The sequence below is a fragment of the Drosophila arizonae genome, chromosome 2, assembly GCF_054131065.1.
Source record: "Drosophila arizonae isolate 15081-1271.41 chromosome 2, UAZ_ARI_1.0, whole genome shotgun sequence".
NCBI lineage: Eukaryota > Metazoa > Arthropoda > Insecta > Diptera > Drosophilidae > Drosophila > Drosophila arizonae.
In genome coordinates, this window is record NC_142922.1 from 24152868 (window position 1) to 24174599 (window position 21732).

A 21732-nucleotide genomic window follows, 5' to 3' on the forward strand; every position below is an offset into this window, starting at 1 on the left:
AGCGGCAGCAACCGCAGCAGCAACTCCTACTTGAGCGCGAAATCAGCAATCGAACATCTCAAGAATGACTTAGCAGCGTGAAATACAGCCACAATAACAACAGCAACAACTAAAAGCTGCTAATAGCTGGCAAGCTCTGTCAGGTTTGCAACACCTTTTAGACCCGATTGCATTTCAGTTCCGGCCAACACGCCATATGCTCCAACTCATATTACATACGTCGTCGTCTCTCTCTCTCTCTCTCTCTCTCTGTCTGTGTGTGTGTGAGTGTGTGTGCATGCATTTGGCAAATGAACTAGAGAGTGTCGAATGCATCCATTGAATGAAATATCTGTAATTTGTATCGCATATATGAGCTCTAGTTCTCGCCGTACTTCGTTATTTTTGCACAATTTTCATTTGCATTGCGCAAAATTGCGAAAATTGCAAAAACGACGCTGGAAATTTGTTGCCAATTTTCGATGGCCATAAATTGTAGCAAACTGTCGTTTGCATAAAATTCCAACAACAACGGCAACACACACAAAGACAGACTTGCAACTGCAGCCAAAATCAACACCAAATGCGAACTGATCTAACAGACGGACGGACAGATAGACGAACAGACGGACGGACACTGGGACAGACTGTAAAACGTCAATTTTCAATACGTTCAGCGAGCGCGCATAAATTTCAACAGCTCCAATTCTGATGGAAAATTGATATGTGCACAGACACGAGCATAACCACATATGTATATGTATGCATATATTTCAATATACACAAATATATATGCATATATGCATCAAAATACTCTGCCATTGATGAATAAACAGAGCTCAAAAGTGAGCAATATATTAAAAGCAACCATTGCAAGATATCAAAAATTCTATTATATATTTATGAATCTATATATAAGAGTATTAAACTAAATTGAAAATATTTATATGTTGTGGCAAGCTTTGAATATTTCAGCGAAAATATTGTGTGCAGTAGAATACTACCAACAGTTGGTTTAAGTTAGAGCTTAGTTAGTTTATAAATAGAAATAAAAATACTATAAAATACTATTGTTTACTTTCAATTTAAATATTTTCGTTGATTTGGTAAGAATTGTTAAAAAAAAAATGTTTTTATTTTTATTATTATTTAAAATATTTTGCAGAGTTTAAATCTTTCTTTTAACTAAATTTTTTGTATGTTAAATTTTTAAGAGGTGTTTCAGAAGTTTTTAGACTAATCAAAGAGGTAGCAGGCCAATTGCATCAAATATATCTTACTTATTTTTCCAAGCTACCAAATAAATTAAAAAATCAAGCGACACAGGCTCTAAGCAGCTCCCATATAAAAATAAATGTTTTCTATCAAAATCTTAAACCGTTGCGCTTTTAATTAGACATGCAAAATAAATTAAATTAACAAGAACGAGCCACAGGAAAAAGATATTGTACACATATATAATTGCTACAGCAACCGAAATGCTAAATTTGATTTTTTTTTTCTATTTTTTGACCACAATTTATTAGCAAACCGTAAAATTGATTGATCTGGCCCCAGAGCGGGTCTATGGCTGTGCCCCCCAGAGACCGGCTGTCCGCGTTGAGAGGCTGCCTATCGTCTATCAGTCGATTCGTTGGGGTTCAATCAAAATTTGTAATGAACAAGCCGGAAAAAATTAAACACACACAAATATTCTACAGCGCGTTTTTGTTTGTTAGTTGTTTGCTTTGCTTACTTTGTTGTTGTTGTTGTTGTTGCTGCTGTTTTAGCTGTGGTGTCGGTTGTTTCATTATGCTGCTCCTGCTGCTCCTGCTGCTGCTGCTGCTGCGGCCGTTGCGGCTCTCTGGGTTGCCTTTACATTTTAATGATACAATTTAAAATCAACGCAGACTCATGATTTTGCATATTTTGAGCATTAAAGTTGTGGGTTCGTGGGCCGCGGCGGCCGCTGCTGTTGCTGCTGCTTTTGCTGCTGTTGTTCTGATTCCATTTCTGCTGGCTGGGCGCATAATTCAGCCACGGCTTTCAGTTGTTGTTGTCTTTACACAACAATCAATGGACGAGAACCAAGCAGCCGCCTGCTGTGATTTGACCAAAACTGACGGGCCGTCTTAGCTTGGCCTGCTGGCTGCCCATTTGCCGGTTTGCCGCTTGCGCTGATTGTCCGCCTGCCAAAGCTATCAAATAAATAACCGCGCTGCCCGCAGTGTGTGCGAAATAATATAAAAGCAACTTTGGCTCTAATGCTGCTGATGGGTGTGCCACCCTATCTAAAACACTGAGCAGCTATGTACGAGCCAAGTGCTGGGGGGAAACGCAACATTTTAGCTAAACGGCGCGCATTACTTTTAATTAAAAGCAACCAACGCCAGCAACTGCACATGACTTGAACTTGAACTCACATAACGAGCGAGTGAGCGACCCCAAGACCCGGGACCCAAGAGCGAGCAGCCAAGGCCCAGACCCAGACCCAGACTGAGACAGCGATGGAGACGGAGATGGAGACGAAGGCGTAGACTAAGAGCACGACCACCACTGTGTCTAATTCCAGGTCCAAGCTGCACATGATTACCCATAAGCTGACAACGCTCGTTCCACAGTTCGTTGCACAGAGCGTCACAGTTTGACTTTAATCAGTTTGCCACAGTGACAACAGCAACAACGACTACAACAACAACAACAACAACAGCAATATTAACAACAGCAGAAACAACAACATGAGCTCACAAGCTGACATTTGATGTTAATTTGCAGCGCATGACATTGCGCATACGCAGCGTTGTCTGTCAGTTGCTTAATTACATGAAAATCAAGCTTGCAGCCAGATTATTTACAAGCCATAAGCAATAAGCCATAAAAATTCAATTAGTCACGCATTAATTAGCTACATTAAAATATTTCGTGTAGGTGCAAAGAAACTTTTTGCCTAAATCCCGTCAGTCCGGTCTAAGCCAGTGTGGGAGGCTGTAAGAAATTAAAAATTAATCTCTATTTTCGCATTGTTATTCATAATTTCAGTTGACTAAATACGTATCAAATGTAGCAAAAATAAAAGTCGTTAGCTAGCTGATTTATTAGGTTTTGTAGGAGTTGTTTCCTTCTTGAAATTCATTAACTTATCTATTGAGTATGGCTAATTAATTGATTGTGCGTCTGCAGGTCTTAGCTGTTTGCCTCGGCTGCCAGCGACGACCCACGCCCAATTCCAGCCAAATGATTAGCATAAAGCACGTGCGCCGTCAGCCTGTGTGCGCGCCTTCCTCATTTGTATGCCCCACTGGAGCTGGGGCAGCCCACCGCTACCAGTTCGGCAGCTGTCTGGGCCTGGCACTGAAGTTGGCGCTGGGTGGCTACCTGTTGGCAAAGCATTCAGCACAGGTGCGTTTCGATAACGCCCCCCATAACGTAGACAGTGACTGAGGAACAGAGAGAGAGAGAGAGAGTGAGAGAGAGAGAGGCAGGGAGCGGTAGGCAGTGAACCCGATTCGCAGTTGCTTTATGGAAATTCCGCATGCAATGGCTGGCTTAGGCCTTGCAGACATTTGCGCATTTCATTTCAACTCAGCTCTGCTGCATTTCAGCTCGGTTCTGTTTTAGCTGATTTATGCCCTGGGGCCCAGGCATGAATCACTGCTCAGCTAAACTCTGTGCGTAGACTATTATAAACGCGTGTGCCAGCTAATACCCTGTAAATCATTACAAAGCTGCAATCGTTATATATTTTTATTGATCTTCTGTATTGACTATATGCATAAATATTTTGTAATTCTCTGGGTAATACTCTCTGTGTAAGACTTAAGCTCATAACCTAAATCTAACCACCTCAGGTCTATAAAAACGTGTGATTTATAGTTTCTAGGAATGTAGACTTTGCATTTTATATTCGACTTTTTTAGTGATAGAGAAATAAATTTGTTTTCAGCTGCAGCGCACTGAAAGTACAGCAGACAAATTCTCTATATAGTGTTTCTGTTGTTGTTATTGGTATTACCGCTATCCTGACTAACTGGAGCAGTTCTTTCCCCCACTTTTTTGTGGTCTGTGCATTTCACGCTTAGCCAAATTGCCAACTTGACCGGCACCAAAGCAAATCACGAATATGCCGCTGCCTGCTTGGTCTAGCATACATGTGTGTCTATCTGTGTGTAGGTGTGTGTGTGTATGTATGATGCTCATAACATTTTATTTAATGCACATTTCGTTCACAATTTGTTGTTAATGAATGCAGGCGCAATGCTTGGCTAGCTGCCTGCCTGATGCCAGACCAAACCGACAGTCCGTCCGTTCCACCAACCTCCAGCCCGCTCGTCCGTCCGTCCGTCCGTCTGCCTGGTTAGCTGTTAGTTGCCACAGATTTGCAGCAAATTGCGCCCACAAATGAGGTCAGGCAGCCGCACAATGCGCGCCCCGTTACATGCAGCTGCCTCACGTGTTGACTTGTGAAAGTAAACGCCCCCAGCCGCACCGGTTCTCTCCAGCGCCAGCTCTGGCAATTTCGTGTGAGCTCGCAACTAACCTTCACATAAATTATTCCCATGAAAAGCTGCAGCCATTGGAGAGCCGCTGCAGTTGGCAGTTTAAGGCATCGTGATAAGCTGCAAGATATTTATCTGGCTAGCAAATTACATGAGGCAACGCCTAGACAAGTGCCGCAACAACAAGAAAGAGCGAACCAAAGGAGGGGGAGTGAGGGAGCTTAAGTGAAAGAGAGGTTGCATATGCGAGCATGCAGCATGCGGCATGCTAAAGAAATGAGGTGTCGAAACCATTGTTAGGCGTTGCACATACCCAACACTCATACGCCCTGTGCGACGTGCGCTGCAATTGAAAGCAGATGAAATGCTTTTGTGCAATCCGAGACAGAGACAGAGACAGAGACAGAGACAAATGACAGAACTGTGAAATACCAGTTAAGGAATTCCTAATAGCCCCAAACAAAATCATATACAATGTCTGCTAAGTTAAGGTCTGTCTCTCTCGTCACTGAGCTAATGAGGCGCACATAATATTATTTTAATTGGCAACACACAATCAGATACATATATATACATATGCTGATATTTACCTATAATAATTCATTGTGCGCCGCTATTGAACCAAGCCCACATTTTGATACGTACTCTGCGCATAGGCCCTGCTGCCAAGAATCTACAATACGTGTAGCAGCAATCATTTCGATAACACTTGAATACAAAATGAGGGTCATTAATTTTATAACAAACTATGTTGGCCCCGGCCGGGGCACGCTTGAAGTTGCCTAGGAGTCAGAGCCAACGCCGAATCGTCAGATTCAGAGTCAGCGTCAGCCTCAGCGTCAGAGTCCGCTTCGGAGCCGGAGTAGAGCTTCGAGTGAGCCTTAGCATGGCATGAGTCGTCGTCATTGCCGTTTTCTTATTTTTGTCGTCTTTCGGGCTGGCTTAGCTGGCTGCCAATGTCGGGCGTACGGCAGTCAGTTGGCCAGAGTACGTCAGTCAGCCGGACTGTCAGTCAATCATAACCCGTTTCAGTGGCTTCGAGTACAAATCAAACTCGTTATCGTTCCAAAAAGATCTATGCGACCAATAAAATATACAGCGCTCAGCGCACAGCGCTCGGCTCAGGCCAGACGCCTACCTTGCCATTGGCTGGCCTGGTCTGGCCTGCTCCAACAGTCGCTGCTACTTGGCGTAGAAGAAAAGAAAAATTGTCAAGCTCTACGTGTTTGGCCATCAAAATGCTGCACGCCTCATCAGGCAGCAGGCAGCAAGCAGCAAGCAGCAGGCAGCAGTCAGCCGTCAGCAGACATCAGAGAACTTGGCCCGATGGCAGCATTTTAATTGCAGCGGGCCTGCAAATGTCGTTTACATTTGAACTTCGAGGCAAGTCGTGGCCGCTGCTTTTTGGGTCATGTCTGGCTAATCAGCGTCAGCCAGGCAGTTGTCCCGCCCACAGAAATTTATCAGCCCCAGCCGCATGGCCAGGGCTTTAGATGCCGCTTTTATTAAACATATTTTCCGCAATGCTGAGCTGGCCAGGCCAGGCAGACATTTGGGCCGGCAGCTAGGGAAACGTGAGCTTATGGTTTATGGCGACTTAATAAGCCCGGCCAGCTAACAGCCTGTTGCCGTGTTCCCTGTTGTCCCGGCCACGATTACAGCCAACCAGCCAGCCAGCCAGCCGTGTCGACGTCAACTAATGGCGCTGCCAGCGACCTCAGCTGCGCCAGCAGCATCCATAGCAGCGGCAGAGGCGGCGGCAGTACATTAGCCGCAGCACCTAGGCCGCAGCGACTCGGGCTGGAGTTTGGGTGGACTGCGGCATGATAAACAACCGAAGCGTTTTAAACGGCTTCATTAATCTTATTCAGCGCTCCGCTGCGGTTGTCTATTAAAGCTTGTAATGCCAACTCGCTGTTACTGCGTGCCAGACGGATCCTGGAGTAGCTGCTGCCGATGAGCAGCTGTGGCCGTCGCAATCAACAGCCGCGCTCAGGTTGAAATGTGCTAACTGTCAGCTTCACGTCATTCCGGCATTTTATGAGCTGCTGCTGCTGCTGCCACCGCCGCTGCCGCTGTCACTGCCTATGCGAGGGCCGATTCCGGATCCAGGGCCGCAGGCAGCAGTTAGACTATGCTTTAACTCTTACTGTCATTGTCAGTAAGAAGAGAAAAGCCGAGAGAGAGAGGGAGAGAGAGCTCAGCTAGCAAAGGCAGCGAGTGGGGACTAAGCCATGGCCTATAACTCATATTGCCAGCTGTTGCCAGAGGACGCACATACCCTGTAAAAAGCACGGATGAAACATAGGAGATAGGCAACTGATGCAATCCACTACTTGGTCTATCCTGCAGATAAATGAGCTGCTGTAGCTGGCATTAAACGAAGAGTATTTTTAAGTTTATTTATGGATGTGACTAATTGAATTTGTTTTATGGCCCAAACTGAGAATCTTTATGGCTCAGAACAGAAATGCCTGCCACATTTTATGGCGGTCGCACAAAGGAAAGGAAAGAACTTAAATGTTACACGTGACCATCTCTAATCTCTCTTTAATTACGTCGAGTTGGCAGGCTTGGACAGAGCACAGCTCTGGCCGAGGGAAAGCAAAAACACAAAACGAGTTAAGTGTGATTTGCGTGACGGGATTAGCTGTCACGTGTCTATCTTTGGGGAAAACCTTTGTCACGTGCTCATCGCTTGATTTGTGCCCTGTGACGAATTTGCATTCATTTTCGGTATGCACTCACTCCCCCCGCCCCATTCCCATCGGCCCCAGCCGTATCCCTTTGGCATGCCGCCGCAGCAGGCTGGCCATGACAATTTCTTGGCTCGATGCCTTATCATTGCATAATGAATTTGTTTTGTCAGCTAATAAATTATGAGCATCACGCTCCACCGTTTGGGGCAAAGCAGCTCGCACACATTGCACGGCTAGAACAGAGCACATCATAATCAGCATCCGCATCCGCATTCGCATTGCCATCACCATCACCATCATCATCATCATCGTCATCGTCGTCTTCATGATCATAAGCAGCAGCATTGGTAAATGCTGTCCCTAGACTGGTATTCTGCCTAGTTCGGCTCGGTTTATCGTGCGGCTCGTTGATTTAGTGGCCCGCAGTTTGTTTAGTTATTAGCCTTTTTGCCCTTTGCACAGAACAAATTGCATTTTGATTTATGTGCGCTGAATTAGTTTATCTAGCAAAAAAAAAATATATCATGGGAGACACGCGACAGGCAGGAAACGAGACGACAAGCAACAACTGCTGCCGCCCACATCAAAAGCCACACACAAACACACAACAAGAGAATGAGAGAGAGGGAGATATGGAGAGAGGAAAGGAAATGACACCCATGCTTAGAGCTAATGCATACCCATGGATATATACGTCCGTATATATGTATACATAGCAACTGCTGGCCACATCAAAGGGCATTCAAAAACCAATTCAGTAATTAAGTAAAACGCATAAACCACAAAGTGAGCTGGTCGATTATTTACACTTCAAGTCTGGCAATAGCAGCAGCAGCAGCAGGCGCAACAGCAGCAGCAGCAGCAGCAGGGGCGGCAGCAGGGGCGGCAGCAGGGGCGGCAGCAGGGGCGGCAGCAGGGGCGGCAGCAGGGGCGGCAGCAATGAGTGTGTCAAGCCCTCCAACTGACGCGCATTTCCTTTCAGACTGCAGAAACAACCACAACAACAACAACAACTACTACTACACTACAAGAGCCACATTGAACCACAGCAAAGTGTATTAAATAACCGCTGGCGAAAGCTTAACTCAAACAGAGCGCGCAAAGCGTCGACAGAGCCAGCAACTTGAGAGCGAGCTGTAAATAAACAATTTGTAATTGAGTAGTCAACCAATTGGCGGACCGGGCCACAGGAAAAGCCACTGTCAACCAACTGATTCCGGCTCGAGCTGTGCCTCGGCCTGGTTCATTAACGCATCGAACCAGACGGTCTGCTCAGGCGCCGGTAAATATTTGAGCGCCGCCTGGCAAAAGGTAAGGCCCAGCCGCAGAGCCTGACGCAGAGCGGCAAACTTGCAATAATTTTGCTCCACATTTTAGTTTGCTCTGCTGTCGGCCAGTCGTTCATTAGGGCCCAGTTAGCGCTGCACCAATGGACTCTGCCCTGTGCCAGCTGTGCAGGAAATTAATGCAATGCAAATTTCGGTGTCCAAAACTTGCTGACACCATCCGCTGACCCGATTCCCCAGAGACACCCATTCTGTGGCATACTAAATGCTGCCGCCGATGGCCAAGCACTGATATCGAGGCAGCAGTCCGACTGCTGCTGCTGCAGCTGCCTGCGCTGTTGTTGTTGCTGTGGAAAGTGGTGCTTAGGCAAATTTACTAAACTCGATCGCTGCATGTTTGAAATCAATGTCAATTGCAATTAAAATGCATACCATGCAATGGAAAAGAGAGAACTTTTATGGCTACACAAGACCCACAACTTTTGACATCGCTGGGCATCCAATTAAAGCCACGTTAAGCCTTCAAGCCTGATTAACTTTGAAAGCGCAAGCACAAAAAGCGATAAAGCCCTGGCACCGCATACCTCGGCTTAAGCCGTTCGAAAAAAAATACACACACACTCACACACACACACACACTGTTTCGATAGCCAAGGGTTGTGCAAAAAATTGAATTTTCCCATTGGATTTGTGCAGAGTGCATGAAAAGCGGCCAAAGCGGCTGATGCCATATGATTCGGAAAAGAGTTTTTCCAAGCTTTAGCGGCACTCTGTCAATTATATGAAAAGTTGCCATAACTAATCCATTTGTGCTCTTTCATATATATATTTTTGTACCTTTTATTTGTGCATTCAAACCCATTCAAAGGGGACCAAAAAGGTTTGTTTGAAGCCAGACTTGTTGATAGATGATGTAATATCTTCTATGTACACATTTATTGCAAATATTTTACTTGATTTTCTGATCAATATTATTCTGAGATGAAAACTAATTTATGCAGATTTTAATTCACTTGGAATTATTCTCACGTATTTGTCAAAGTTTAACTCAAAACACTTATCTGATAGGTGTTTAAATCTGTTGCTCTTAAGTATTTGGTACATCATTTAATAGTTAATTATAATCATTAATTATGATAATTATGTATATAAAGAAAGCTCCGGCTCTTGATTAATTATGCAAACAAAAGTTTAGAATTTGTCCCACATTTCCGACGCGTCTTTGGTTCAGTGAACCGAAAATTGGAGAATTGGGTCGCAGAACCTGTTGGGCCGCAGGTCAGATATTAAGACTCCATTCAGATCGATTCGAATCGCCGTTGACAACATTTGAATAATATGCTTATTAATGTGCAAATGAGACGCAGGTTGAAACAGCATTTGACATTTTAGACGCATTCAATGAATCGGCCAGATGTTTTATTCTCATTTAATGGAGGCGCTTGTAGCAAGTAATGGCCACAGGGGAGAATGAGATGGAGAGAGAGAGTGAGAGAGAAAGAGAGAGCGAGAGTGAGCGAGAGTGACTCAAAGAAGAAGCAGAGTAAACGATTTGTGGCATAAATTTAATGGGCTCCGTCGCGAATCGGCGGCTGCTGGCCAAGAGATAAAAGCCCTATTGCCCTTGGCCATAAATATGATGCAGCATGAGGAATGTGTGAAATTCAATGCAAAACGGGCCAAAACGATGTGTGAGTAGGCCATAAAAATGCTGACATTAAAAACGGCTCAGCATATTAGTGCTCCGCAGTTAATTGAAGTCATATCACATATTAACCATACGCCTAGTGGTCCAAATGGCTTTAAATATATGCGTGTGCCGAGCCATAGGGGAAGCCAGACCGAATAGTTCACAATGAACAGAGAAGGCGAAGGCAAATAAGTAAATTGGATTTACCCCAACAGACGCACAGAGAGACGCACAAAGTGCGGCAACTTCGCCTGATTGCCTAGTGATATTGGACTGGGAGTTAGCACTGGGAGCTGAGGCGCTCAGCTGCACCTTCAGCTGCTGCCTTTTGCCTATTTCAGCTACTTTTACAGCTCAGCTGACAATGTTGCCAATGTTGTACGGTAATTTTACATAAAAGCACATAAACTGCAATGTTTGATCGTAAAACTTTTTTACGACATTTTTCCTGTACGCATATATAAAAATGCCGTCAGCCAGCAGCAGTTTACCAAGGCGCTCCTCCTTCCAGCTGTGTCGCCTGCCACTGTTGCTGCTCCTCGGAGTATTTGGCTTTATCTGTTGTGCGTTTATATTATATTTTGCTCTTTCTCTTATTATTTTTTTTTTTTTTTTTTTTTTTTTTTTTTTTTTTTTTTGGTAGGGAGTAGGCGTCATGAAAATTGTTTGCTCATATAAAATTTGTAACACGTGTGCGGAGACGACGACGACGAACAAGCTTCTTTTCTTGAGACATGGAAAATTTATGCTCTCTGACTAGGCAGAGCGCAATATCTGGTTTATTGTTTGGCGGCAAGTGAAACACTTTGGAGAATTACCCAGCAGCAGGTTATATTGTGCGTTTCGGTCTCTAAATGTCAATCGAAGGCAGGTCGGTCCTAGGCACTGCGAAAGAGCCGCCTGCCTGGCAATTTACTAAAAATGACTTTTGTACGCCGCAATTGCAATTACAACTGCAATTGCAGCTTCCGTTACCTTGAGCCAGTCCCGGTTTCTAGATGAAGCAACATTTAAGCACTCATAATGTTAATGACATGCACAGCAGCACAGCACCAACACCAACAACAGCAACAACAACGGTAACGGCATAAGAGAAAACGCCCACGCTTTCAACTGCTTTTGCCAGCATAATGGCTTGAGCCTGGGACTAGAGCCCTGTCTTAGCCATTGTATCCAGAAAATGCAAATGCAAATGCAAAAGCAGCGGCAGCCGTAGCGGCAGCCACTGCGAATGTGGCTGAATGCAACTGTTCCATTTCAGTCCAGGTCTGTTACTTTCAACTCAGCTGTCCCGTCAGCAACGTCATCATCGCCATCATCTGAGTCATTAAAAATAAAGTAATTTTCACGCATGTGCCATGCCGAATAGAATATAAAATGCATTTTCCGCAACAAGACGAATGAGCTGATTCTATTTTACAGTTTCGCATGCTGCCTTGCTGGCCCTCGGCCCACGCCCCTTCCTCTCAATACTCAAAACGCAAAAAATAAAGAATTTTCTTTAAAAAAAAAATCGCGTAATGCAAGTCACAAGCGACTGGCAGCAACGTTGATGACTGCGGCCTTCCCTTGCGACTAGGCGACTACGGAATACCTTACATTAAATGCCAATTAAACAAATTATTAATCAAGACCCACTACCCCAACTTAAGATTCTTATTACTTACAATTTCTTTAAATGTTTACATATCTCATCTCCTATTAGATTCACATTTAGACAAGTCTCCGTCGCATTTTATTTGAAATTAAAAATACCTTTTGATGTTAAAGTTAATTGGCATATTTAAGCGAACAAATTTCGCAATTCTCTCTAAAAACATTCTACTACACATGTGCCAGCCACGCCTACTAGAGTCAATATGAAATGCCCGTGGGTAAGCCGCAATATGCAGACCATGAAAACAGGAAAAAAAAACTGAATGACGACAAGCTGGCAACCTGGCCGCATGGCATCATGGCAGCCTGGCAGTCACGCCCCCTCACAGGCAACGAGTCAAGTCAAGTTGTCCTAGACGTGGCTGCCGTCGCGTCAGCCGCGGCAACTGCGGCGCACTTTAAGCGAATTTCATTTGTCTGCAGCGTCAACCACTTGACAATCACTCACGTGGCCCAGCCCCAGACCCAGGCCAGACCAGAACAGACCATGCCAGCAGCCAGCAGCCAGCCAGCAGCTTCCTGCATCCAGCAGCACCAAAGGCAGCAGCAGCAGCAGCAATAGCAGCGCCCCCGTAACTCCCTTGAGCTGGCTGCTGGTCTGATGCTGTTGTTGTTGTTGTTGGCTTGGTTGGTGTTAACAAGTTCCCATGTAGCCGCTTAAATATTAACGCACACACGCTCAGTTGTCGCTGCTGTCGTCAACGCAGTCGGCAACTGTAAATAAATACTCATAGAGCACACGGCACGAGAACTTGTGTGTCATTGCACTCAACGCCTGCAAGATACAGCCAGCAAATTCCCTAGAGGTAGACAGAGAGCGAGAGAGAGAGAGAGAGAGGAAGACACATCGTGTTTGTGTGTGTGTGTGGGTTGCATAGGAGTCTGGTCAAGACGTAAACCAAATGCTTGAGATATTTGCTTCAAAAACCGCTACAAATCATTAAAATCATCGAAATGCCAACTGGATATAATTAACTGCAACTCAATTCACACAATGTGGCCAGAAGACAGGGCCTGGCACACTCGATGTCATGCCGAAACGAACGCGTCAATGCAATTAGAGCCAGCTCGGGCAGTCGTCTCCTGGCTCATTACGTGCCAAAAATAAAGGAGTGCAGAAGGAATTGCTTGGCAGGCACAAGTGGGCACCAAGGCACGCCGTCGACCGTGTTAATTGCTGCAAATGCCCGAGGTATGCAACATGCCGCCTACTGCTGCTGCTGCCCCACCGCAACTCTTTTGAGCGTCGCAGTCGCCTCTGCAGTTGCGTTTGTGGCAGCAATTGTTGTTGCTGTAAAATTTATGCTCGCCTGTGGCCGCCAGCCTCCTGCTGCTAGAGCTGCTGCGGCATCTGCTTCTGTGTGTGTGTGTGCGTGTGTGTGAATGTGTGGGTAAATATTCGAGCGAACATAATTGCCCGAGTCATAAAGAAATATAGGGGCATGCGGCATATTAAATTATTCCGGTAATGCATGGGCAATAAAATCTGTTTTGAATTTCATTTCAGTGTAAATTCTCCGAACTTAATTAAGCCGATTTCCAATATGAAATCGTACAGCATTAGCCTTTACTTATTTAGTAAATAGTCAAGCAAATAAATCCGCACAGCTCAGTTCATTTTCCAGGTCATTTGATTGAGCTCAGTTTCATAGTCAAATCATCGAGAAGCAGCCACAGCGAAATGGGGAAGAAAGCGAGAGAAAATGGTAAATCACTGCTCGACAAAATGTGTCAGAGCGCCCCCTCAAAACTCTCTGGCTGAGACGCATTTAATCATCATTAAAGGGGGGTGGGGGTCGGTCTGGAAGCAATCCTTCTGCCTTTTACAGCACACGGTTCACCTTTAGCCATTTGCACTTTTCGATGCTTTCACGTTTTTCATCATCATTACCAGCAGCCTCTATGCATACAGCGGCGGCAGCAACAACCCAGACCGCCATTTGCGCCGAAAGTAATAAATAATTTCGTTTAGCTCGGCAAACAGGCCAAAAGAAACTGGAGCATGGAGAGACGCCAGCCGCACAGCCACACAGCATCCTGGAGTCGTCGGATGGAAGAGCTTGGATGAATGTGTGGGCATGTGCTAAAAGTTTGTTTGCTCTGCTTTTTGGGTGTTACTTCCGCAAACATCAAATGAGGTGGGCTGCTAAACGGGCTGCTGACTGAGGGCTGGGTGCGCAGTGAGCGGTGGGCGGTGGGCGTGGCAAGCATTGAAATATGACAAAATGCTGTTTGAGACATTTTCAGTTATTGATACGCCCGTCAGCAGGCAGCGAAGAAGAGAAAGAAGTGAACGAAGTAAATAAATAAATAAAAGGAAAATGGAATGCAGCCAGGCAAAGAGTCGACCTGATGACTGTATATGCGTGTGTGTGTGTGTGCGTGTGTGTGTACTTATTAATAATAAACCCAAAATGCTAGATGGCAAAGAGCAGAGTGTGAGACTGTAGTAAAATTCGCCTGAAATTGAAAGCAAAGTTTGGGTTCGGCTGCTGCCTGATAAATAGACAGATTTGGCAATGGGTCGATCAGGTCGCAACGGTCGCTTTGGCCGTTCTGGTTGGCCAATGCCACACACGCACTTTATCACAAATCAAGCGAACTTTTTTCTGGCTATGCCCGAAAAATCACGCCTACTCACACACACACACACAGGGAGAGACACCCGTACCGTCTCCTGAATACTTTGCTCACTGGTGATAAATTTGATGGCATAAGAAATTATGAGGGTGTCGTCGCTGGCTGCTCCTGATGATGTCCTGTGTTGTGCATAAGGCCAGGCGTAAAGATATGACGCTATAAATATGCCAAAGCTATAAATTTTCTTACTGCCTAGTTAGGCAGGGGTGTGCTGGGGGCAGGGGGCTGGGCTGTAGCCGCTCAAAAACCGATCAATGTCATATTTATCACTTGTTCTCAACTTTTGGACTTAAGTTCTGGTAGTTAGATGTGGTTAAAAGAAGTTTTATAATAAATATGAATACACACATTTCAGTACAGCTATCAGAAGTGTTGAGAGCTTCAACTTCAATATGCTTTAAGGTATGCGTAATTTGTAAAATATTGTCAGAAAAATGCGATACACAAATGTAAATTATATTTTCCGCTGTGTGGCTGCAAGTGCCGCGATGTGGCATGTTGCTACTTGCTGTAGTTGTTGCTGTTGTTGTTGTGGGTGTTGCACGCAGCGGCAGTGCTGTGGAGTTGAACGAACTGCCGTTTGTCCGCGTTTGAATGCAATTAAAATTACATGCAGCGCCATTCATAGCGACTGTCATTCAGACGAATATGTGTATATATCTACATGATGTATATCATATACATATGTATGTACATGTGTTCTTATTAAATTTAATTGAGCCATGCGGCCCGAGTCGCCATGGTCGCGTTGACAGAGTGACCAAGTTAAAGACACTTGTCTGACACATGCCACTCCAGCTGGCAGTCAGTCAGCCGACTTTCCATTAATTAGGCATAATATTTCATTAGCGTAATGAGCGCCCCCTGTGAAATGTGCCAGCTGTGCCAGCTCATATGAAGACAGCAACAACTTCATCAACATCAACAGCAACGGCAATGGCAAAGGCAAAGGCAACGGCAAATAGCAACGGCAACGACAAAGGCAACTATTGAAAGGCCATGCAAATCTCATAGCCGTGCCTATCATCAGCAATGCCTAAGCTGCAGCTCGCAGCTCTATGCAAAACAACAGACCTCCAGCTGAATCTCTTCTCCTGCTGCTGCTGCTGCTACTGCTGCTGCTGCTGCTGCTTGGCTGCCATGTGAAATGTGTGAAATGTTAACATGACTTGCTGCCTTTTGCCACTATTCTTTCTTTTCATACGTTCGTTGTTGCCTCTTTCGCCGTTGCTTTTCATTATGCGAAACGTGCATTAATTATTTCGTAGTTGCCACAGAAACTGCCACAAACGGCTGTCAGCTGGATTTGCTGCCACATCTCAATGAAACAAACCGCAAAACTCTCTAAAAGAACAGAGTTCGCATGCTTGGAATTCAAATTTAATACTAAAAAAATTCTAAATGGCAGCAAAAATCTCAATTTAAGTAAAAATTTTTCATATTTTTGAGGAGCTATGTAAATGGAAATTTAATTAAATATTTATATGGATATTAAGTTTGTGCTTATATACGAACCAACGGCTTACTTCAGTTGCTATCCCCGAAATTGCCAGGAGCTTAAAGCACAAACGCAGCTGCTGGGAGACTTCCTGCTCTATGTGTACTATAAGTATCTCTAATGACATAATCTGCTTTTAGGCAACAGTAAATACATAGATGAGGGCTTCAGAACCAACGCTCACAGAAGCGCCCTTTCTACTAATCCGCTTAAGTGACTTTTGTTGCTGTTGTTCTTGTTGTTGCTGCTGCTGTTGTTGTTTTTGTAACTGCTTCGTGCATATTAAACTTATCGCTGGCAACAACCGCAATTATAAAATTATAATGATAATACTCGACTGGGGAGCGGCAGCAACTGCTGACAGTTGGTTTGTCATTGCCATTCCTGTTGGTGTAGTTTGCTGATGATGTTGCCGCGATCTGCGGCACAGATAAGTGCCAACGGCTTTAATACAAGCCACGGCCAAAAAGAGTTATTAAAACACGTCTCTTGCGCCAACTGTCAGCGCCGGTTTGTTTGCCCTGACATGGCATTGCCTTGGCGATTCCTCGTCTATCTTGAAGTGTATCTCAAACTGAAACCCGTTTACAGCTGGCTAATTGCGGCATGCAGTCGACTCGAATGATAGCAAACAGATGAAAAACTATTTATTAATTATGTGCACAGTTTAATTGCCACTTTCTATGCAGCTCGCACTTACTACATCTATTTCTATTTCTCTCATCTCAATCTCCACTTGCAGCTCATGGGACTTTCACGCGAAAATGCTGACGCTTTTCACTGACAACGCGGCGCATACGCAATTCGCCTAAACTCCAAAGAGAACACAAAACCGAACCGAGCAACAGAATAACGGCTGCAATATGAACTGCCTGTGTCGACCCTCGCGGATAATGTCCGTGCGCATTAATTTGCTGGATGAGACCGACTTCATACACGAGATCAAGGTAAGTTAGCCTCTCACTACACCCTTTAGTGTCAACATTAGCCACATAAGCAGCGACAAGTACATGAATATCCTAAAACTACACGCACTTGTCACACCAACCTCGGCTGTCTCTCTCTCTCTGTCTCTCTCTGTGTCTTTCTCTCTCTCGCATATGGGCTGTGATTTATGTCAATTGACAAAAAGTGTTGCCTACTTTGCACGTGCCTGCCATATGCTAACCGTCATATGGCCTAACCCCCAGCCGCCCAGCCGGCAACCCTTGGCGCCCATCACTGGGCACCCTCATCAATATTTAGTGCAGAGCCAGAGTCGCAGTCTGTGACTTGGCAAACATGCAAAGTGTCATCATTCACACGTCGCCTGCTGCTGCTGCCGTTGCTGCTGTTGCTGCCACACGGACAGAGCCTGTGGTTGGCCCTTGCTTTAAAACTGCGCACGTTTGCCAAATTAAATGGGTCGTCAGCGACGACAAGAGCTGAGAGAGGAGAGGAGTTCTCCCAGCTCTGAGCTGCCTCCTCGTTGTCGCCTTTTGTCTGTCTGCGTTGCTTAGAAAATTCTGCTGATTTTGCACGCCATCTCATAGTTGGCATCATTGTGCGGACAAATCAAATAAATAGTTGTGATTTTCTCATGTGTGCATGTGTGTGTGTGTGTGTGTGTGTGGCCTGGTTTTGGTGTTTGATTTTAGCAGAGCTTGGCAAAAATGTTATCCGAGCGTGCAATAAAAATAAATATACATACATATATAAAATGCCCAAGAAATCACTGACGTTGTTCATGGCCATTGTCGACGCTGTCTTTTAATTATAAAATATTTTCTGATCAAGCAAACATAAATCAGATAAAGAGAAACCGAGAGCATCGTCTTCAAATTGAAACATAAAAAATAACAAAATACATAAAAGAGACTTTAGACTCATCCGATTACATTATTTCAATATACACATTTAGTTAGAGAAAATTAAATTCTCGAATTACTGAAGCATTCCGTTTAATTTCTTTTCATTTCATTTCGTTGGCTTAGTCAAAGATGCCTTTACACTTTATTTGCTTGAGCCTGACTATCTGCGTTGCTATCTGGCAGGAGACCCTTTGCATATCACGGGCGAGTGCATTGCACCAGCCCTGTTAAGTGGAACACAATATGACATGATAAGCATACTTATGCATATATCTTATGCAAATGCATGTCATCAAGGTTGCCTGTGGGGTCTGCGACATAATGAGCGGTGCGGCCTGAGAGGACTGCCGGTTGATTATATGACTCGAAGACACACACGTCTCTCTCGGCATACGGCTGAGCATACAGATAGGAGCATGTATCTGCATAATCAGAGCAGTTGATCTGTAAGGCGCCCACGGCATAGTGTTCCAGTTCATTCCTGATTGATCGAGCAGGCCAATGGGACGACAGGCTAGTTAGCAATTCTCGGAACTGACTAATGACACTTGGCGTCGCGTTGAGCTGCCAAGTTGCATGTTGTGTTGCATGCTTGAAGCTTTTACGTTTTTACTGCAACTGCCAACTGCCAACTGCGGCTGCAGCAGAATTGAAGCACGTAAACGTTAATAATCACAGCTCATCAACAAGACATTTATAATAATTTTACAACCACATGCACTTGGCTGCCGCCACAAGACTTAAATACCAGCCGCAACAAGCTGTAAGCCGTAGTAAGCCACCAAATCGACTGAAAACAAGCGGCTCTAAGCTACTCAAAGCGTAGTTGTCTGGCTTCACCCCCTCCCCCCACCGCACCATCTTTCCTGCTCCGTCTACGTGGCTGTTGGCTAGCATAAATTGCGCATTAGACATGTGTTACGATTCAGGCGTTGTGTAGTGGGCGTGTCCCACAATTTGACAATGGCAACCTGGGCGGACAACCACAGGCAGTCGTCGCTATCGACGTCGACGTCGACATCGTTGTCGTTGACGTTGGCGCAGCGCGGCACACGCCTCGGGTCATTATTAATGAGTTTAAACTGGCAACAGGGACAGGAATTGCAAATAGGCGGCAGGTGGACGCGGGGCTGACAGCGGCGGTGCACACATTTGTCTCTGGTCCGCACTTGGGCAACTTATCGCATGTAATTATTGGCCGAGAGGCTCACGTAGCATGTCAGCCGCATGATTGATAAAAGGCTCGCCGACAAAATACCAAAAAATCAGCCATGAATGAAAATACGCGGCTTAAAGTGCTGCGCCGCGGCGAGATATGCAAAAGGCAGTGAACAAAATTAACTTTGATTGAGAATAGAGTAGATACAGCTAGAAGATGCTCTACAAAGTGGAGCATAAAATATATTTAATAAATATGCAAAATATATGAAATATAACGAGTCGGTTTGACTCAGATGTCCAAAAGTCTTTCAATTTAAGTGAAACTTTTTTTTAGCATTTTCAAGTCACATATACCCTATAGAGTGCTGCTTGCTGTTGGGTATGGAAATGCGTGTGGCCGGCTTGTTGCGAACGTAATTTTATTTACGCGTGCACTTGTCCCAGCTGTCTGTCAATGTGGCAACCACGTCGACTCTTGCCGCTGCCGTCGCGTTGTTGTCTGCGCTGCTTTTGACGGCTGCCGATGGCACTAAGCGCACGCACTTAAAGTCGCCATCGCACGACTGCAGCTGTGTTAATGAAACAGCACAAAGGGGACGCAGCGAGGTGGGCAAGTGGGCGGAGAGGGGCAGGGCCGACTGTTGCGGCTGGCAGTAGCTTGCGGTTGACTCGTTTTGCATTTCATTTCGACAAACTGGCAAACAGCTCCAGCCGCTTTTATCTGTGAAGCAACAACAGCCGCAAGATAGAGATACACATATCCGCGACATAAGTCAATGGAGTGCGAGTGGCGCGGCAACGTGTCGTAATCGATATTTCATTGCCATGACGAGCGGAGCGCACGTTGCGTATGATTGATTTCTGCTATGTTTGCAAGATGAGAAGGCAACAAAAATAACACACACAGATACACACACACACGCACACAGATACACATCTATATAGGTGGTACATAAATGTGATAGCTACAACTTTGGCCATGATTCAAAAAACATGTCTACGAGCATCGCATAGCACAATTCATGATGTCTGTAGCAGCCGATGGAAGCGTTGTTGTTGCTGTTGTATGCAAACATTTACTATTTGGGGGTTTGGCACACCGTTTCTTGCCTCATCACTCTTAACTAATTGGAAATGTTCGATTGCTGTGTTAAAGTAGCTGAAAATATGATTAACGAATTTTCGACTACATTGTGGGAGTGAGCCGAAAATATTAAAATAAAGTCTTTAAAGAGACCAACAGCCAACAGCACCAACAAGTTCTCTTACGTGTGCCTAGCAACACAGCTGAAATTCGAGCACAAAGAATAATAGAATTAAAGCCATGACAATGGTTAAGTAATGGAGCTGCCCAGTCGCGGCGCGGCTTTAAAGCTCAGCTCCCAAAAACCTGGCAAAACTGTGACAAATGGTCTCTGACGACTTCATGCCAAGACATGCCGCTCCAGACACATACATACATACACATATACATTTTATTCTAGCCGTCTAAAGCGCAGTCTGTGCGCGTTCACATTTTAGCCATTTATCATGCTTACATGCTAATGACATCTGGCCAGGGCCCATAGGAAACAATTTGCGGCCCAAGTCGTCTAACTTCAAGTGCTCGCGCCCAGTTGCCGCTTGTTGTTGTTATATAAGGCTATATATGTACAATTATATAGCTTAACAGTTAACAGTTAAAATTGAAGCACTTTGCTCTGAGGTGAGGTGTATGAGTGTGTGTGTGTGTGTGAGTGTCTGTGCCTGTGCTGTGTGGGTTTCTGTTTGGCTAGCGCTTAGTTCTGTCAATACAGGGTGCTCGCCGCATGGCCATTTCAGAATTTATGTAAATCATTCAACACACTTCAAACTGGCCACAATGACAGAGCCGAAACGGACAGAAATGATTGCTTCAAGTATTTCACGAGCAAACACTTCAGCACAAGGCAGCGCGCACCGAGAACTGTATCTGTGTGTGCTTCGTCTATGTATCTGGATCCAATGTGTAAGTGTATGTGCCTTTGTATGTGTGTATTTTCGGCCACGGCATAGACTTTATGCCTCGGGGGACATTTAATTAGACTTGCTTCGTTCCGAGCGTTCACACGCCAAGCTGGCCAAATAAACCTGCAGTTTATGGCCAACATAATTAAGTTAAAAGCTTTTTTACAGCTCGGCCTGCGCGCTTTTAAATTGATAATGAAAATAAGCAAAACCCATGAAGCGTATTTAATAGCTAAATAAATGTTGCCCCTAGATGTGGCATTGCCACACCCACCCACACCTGCAACAAAGCGCAAAGACAACATTTCCTTGGTAATGTAAATGAAATCGCCCGTTTTCCAATGACAGCTCATTGATTTGACCTGGCCAACGATATTGAAAAAGGGTAAAAAGCGTTAAAAAGGTGCAAAAGGAGCTTACAATGATATCGAATTGGACATTCTCTTAAATAAATTTTATCTAGATCTAAATTATTAGTTATTGGATTTTACTGTCTGCTTTGACTCTGCGCTTTATTTTGCAGTGTATACAAAATGCGTTATATTGGCCATATACCCTGTTTGGCAAGTGTACAAAAGGGCGCAATTAATAAAAAAAGGTTAGGCCCAAAAGTTGAACATTTTACCTTTTGGCAAAATTCAGCGAAGCATCTTTTGGGGTGTGGGGGTAATTACTTTATCTGTTGCTGAAGCTGCGCTTTGGTTGCTAATAGGATTATCTAACAGACAAAATAAAGAAGTAAAAAATAACTGAATGGCATGGCTGGCTGGCTGGCTAGCTGGCTCTGGTTGGTTGTCTGGCCGACTGTCTGC

General features: G+C 44.8%; 1 protein-coding gene and 1 long non-coding RNA gene across 5 annotated transcripts in view; both read left to right on the forward strand.

The window, feature by feature from the left end:
• LOC108621697 (uncharacterized) overlaps window positions 1-21732 on the forward strand; it is a 63948-nt gene that overhangs the window by 11078 nt on the left and 31138 nt on the right. For all 4 annotated transcript variants that reach the window (XM_089463138.1, XM_089463139.1, XM_089463137.1 and 1 more), the window contains exon 2: window positions 16666-16870. In XM_089463138.1, the coding sequence (XP_089319264.1) occupies window positions 16787-16870 (84 nt within the window). In that variant the 5' untranslated portion in view covers window positions 16666-16786. The remainder of the gene's footprint in view (window positions 1-16665; window positions 16871-21732) is intronic.
• LOC149270605 (uncharacterized) lies at window positions 10694-13286 on the forward strand. Its single transcript, XR_016268471.1, has 2 exons — window positions 10694-11467; window positions 11552-13286. It is a non-coding gene; the product is annotated as an uncharacterized LOC149270605 (long non-coding RNA).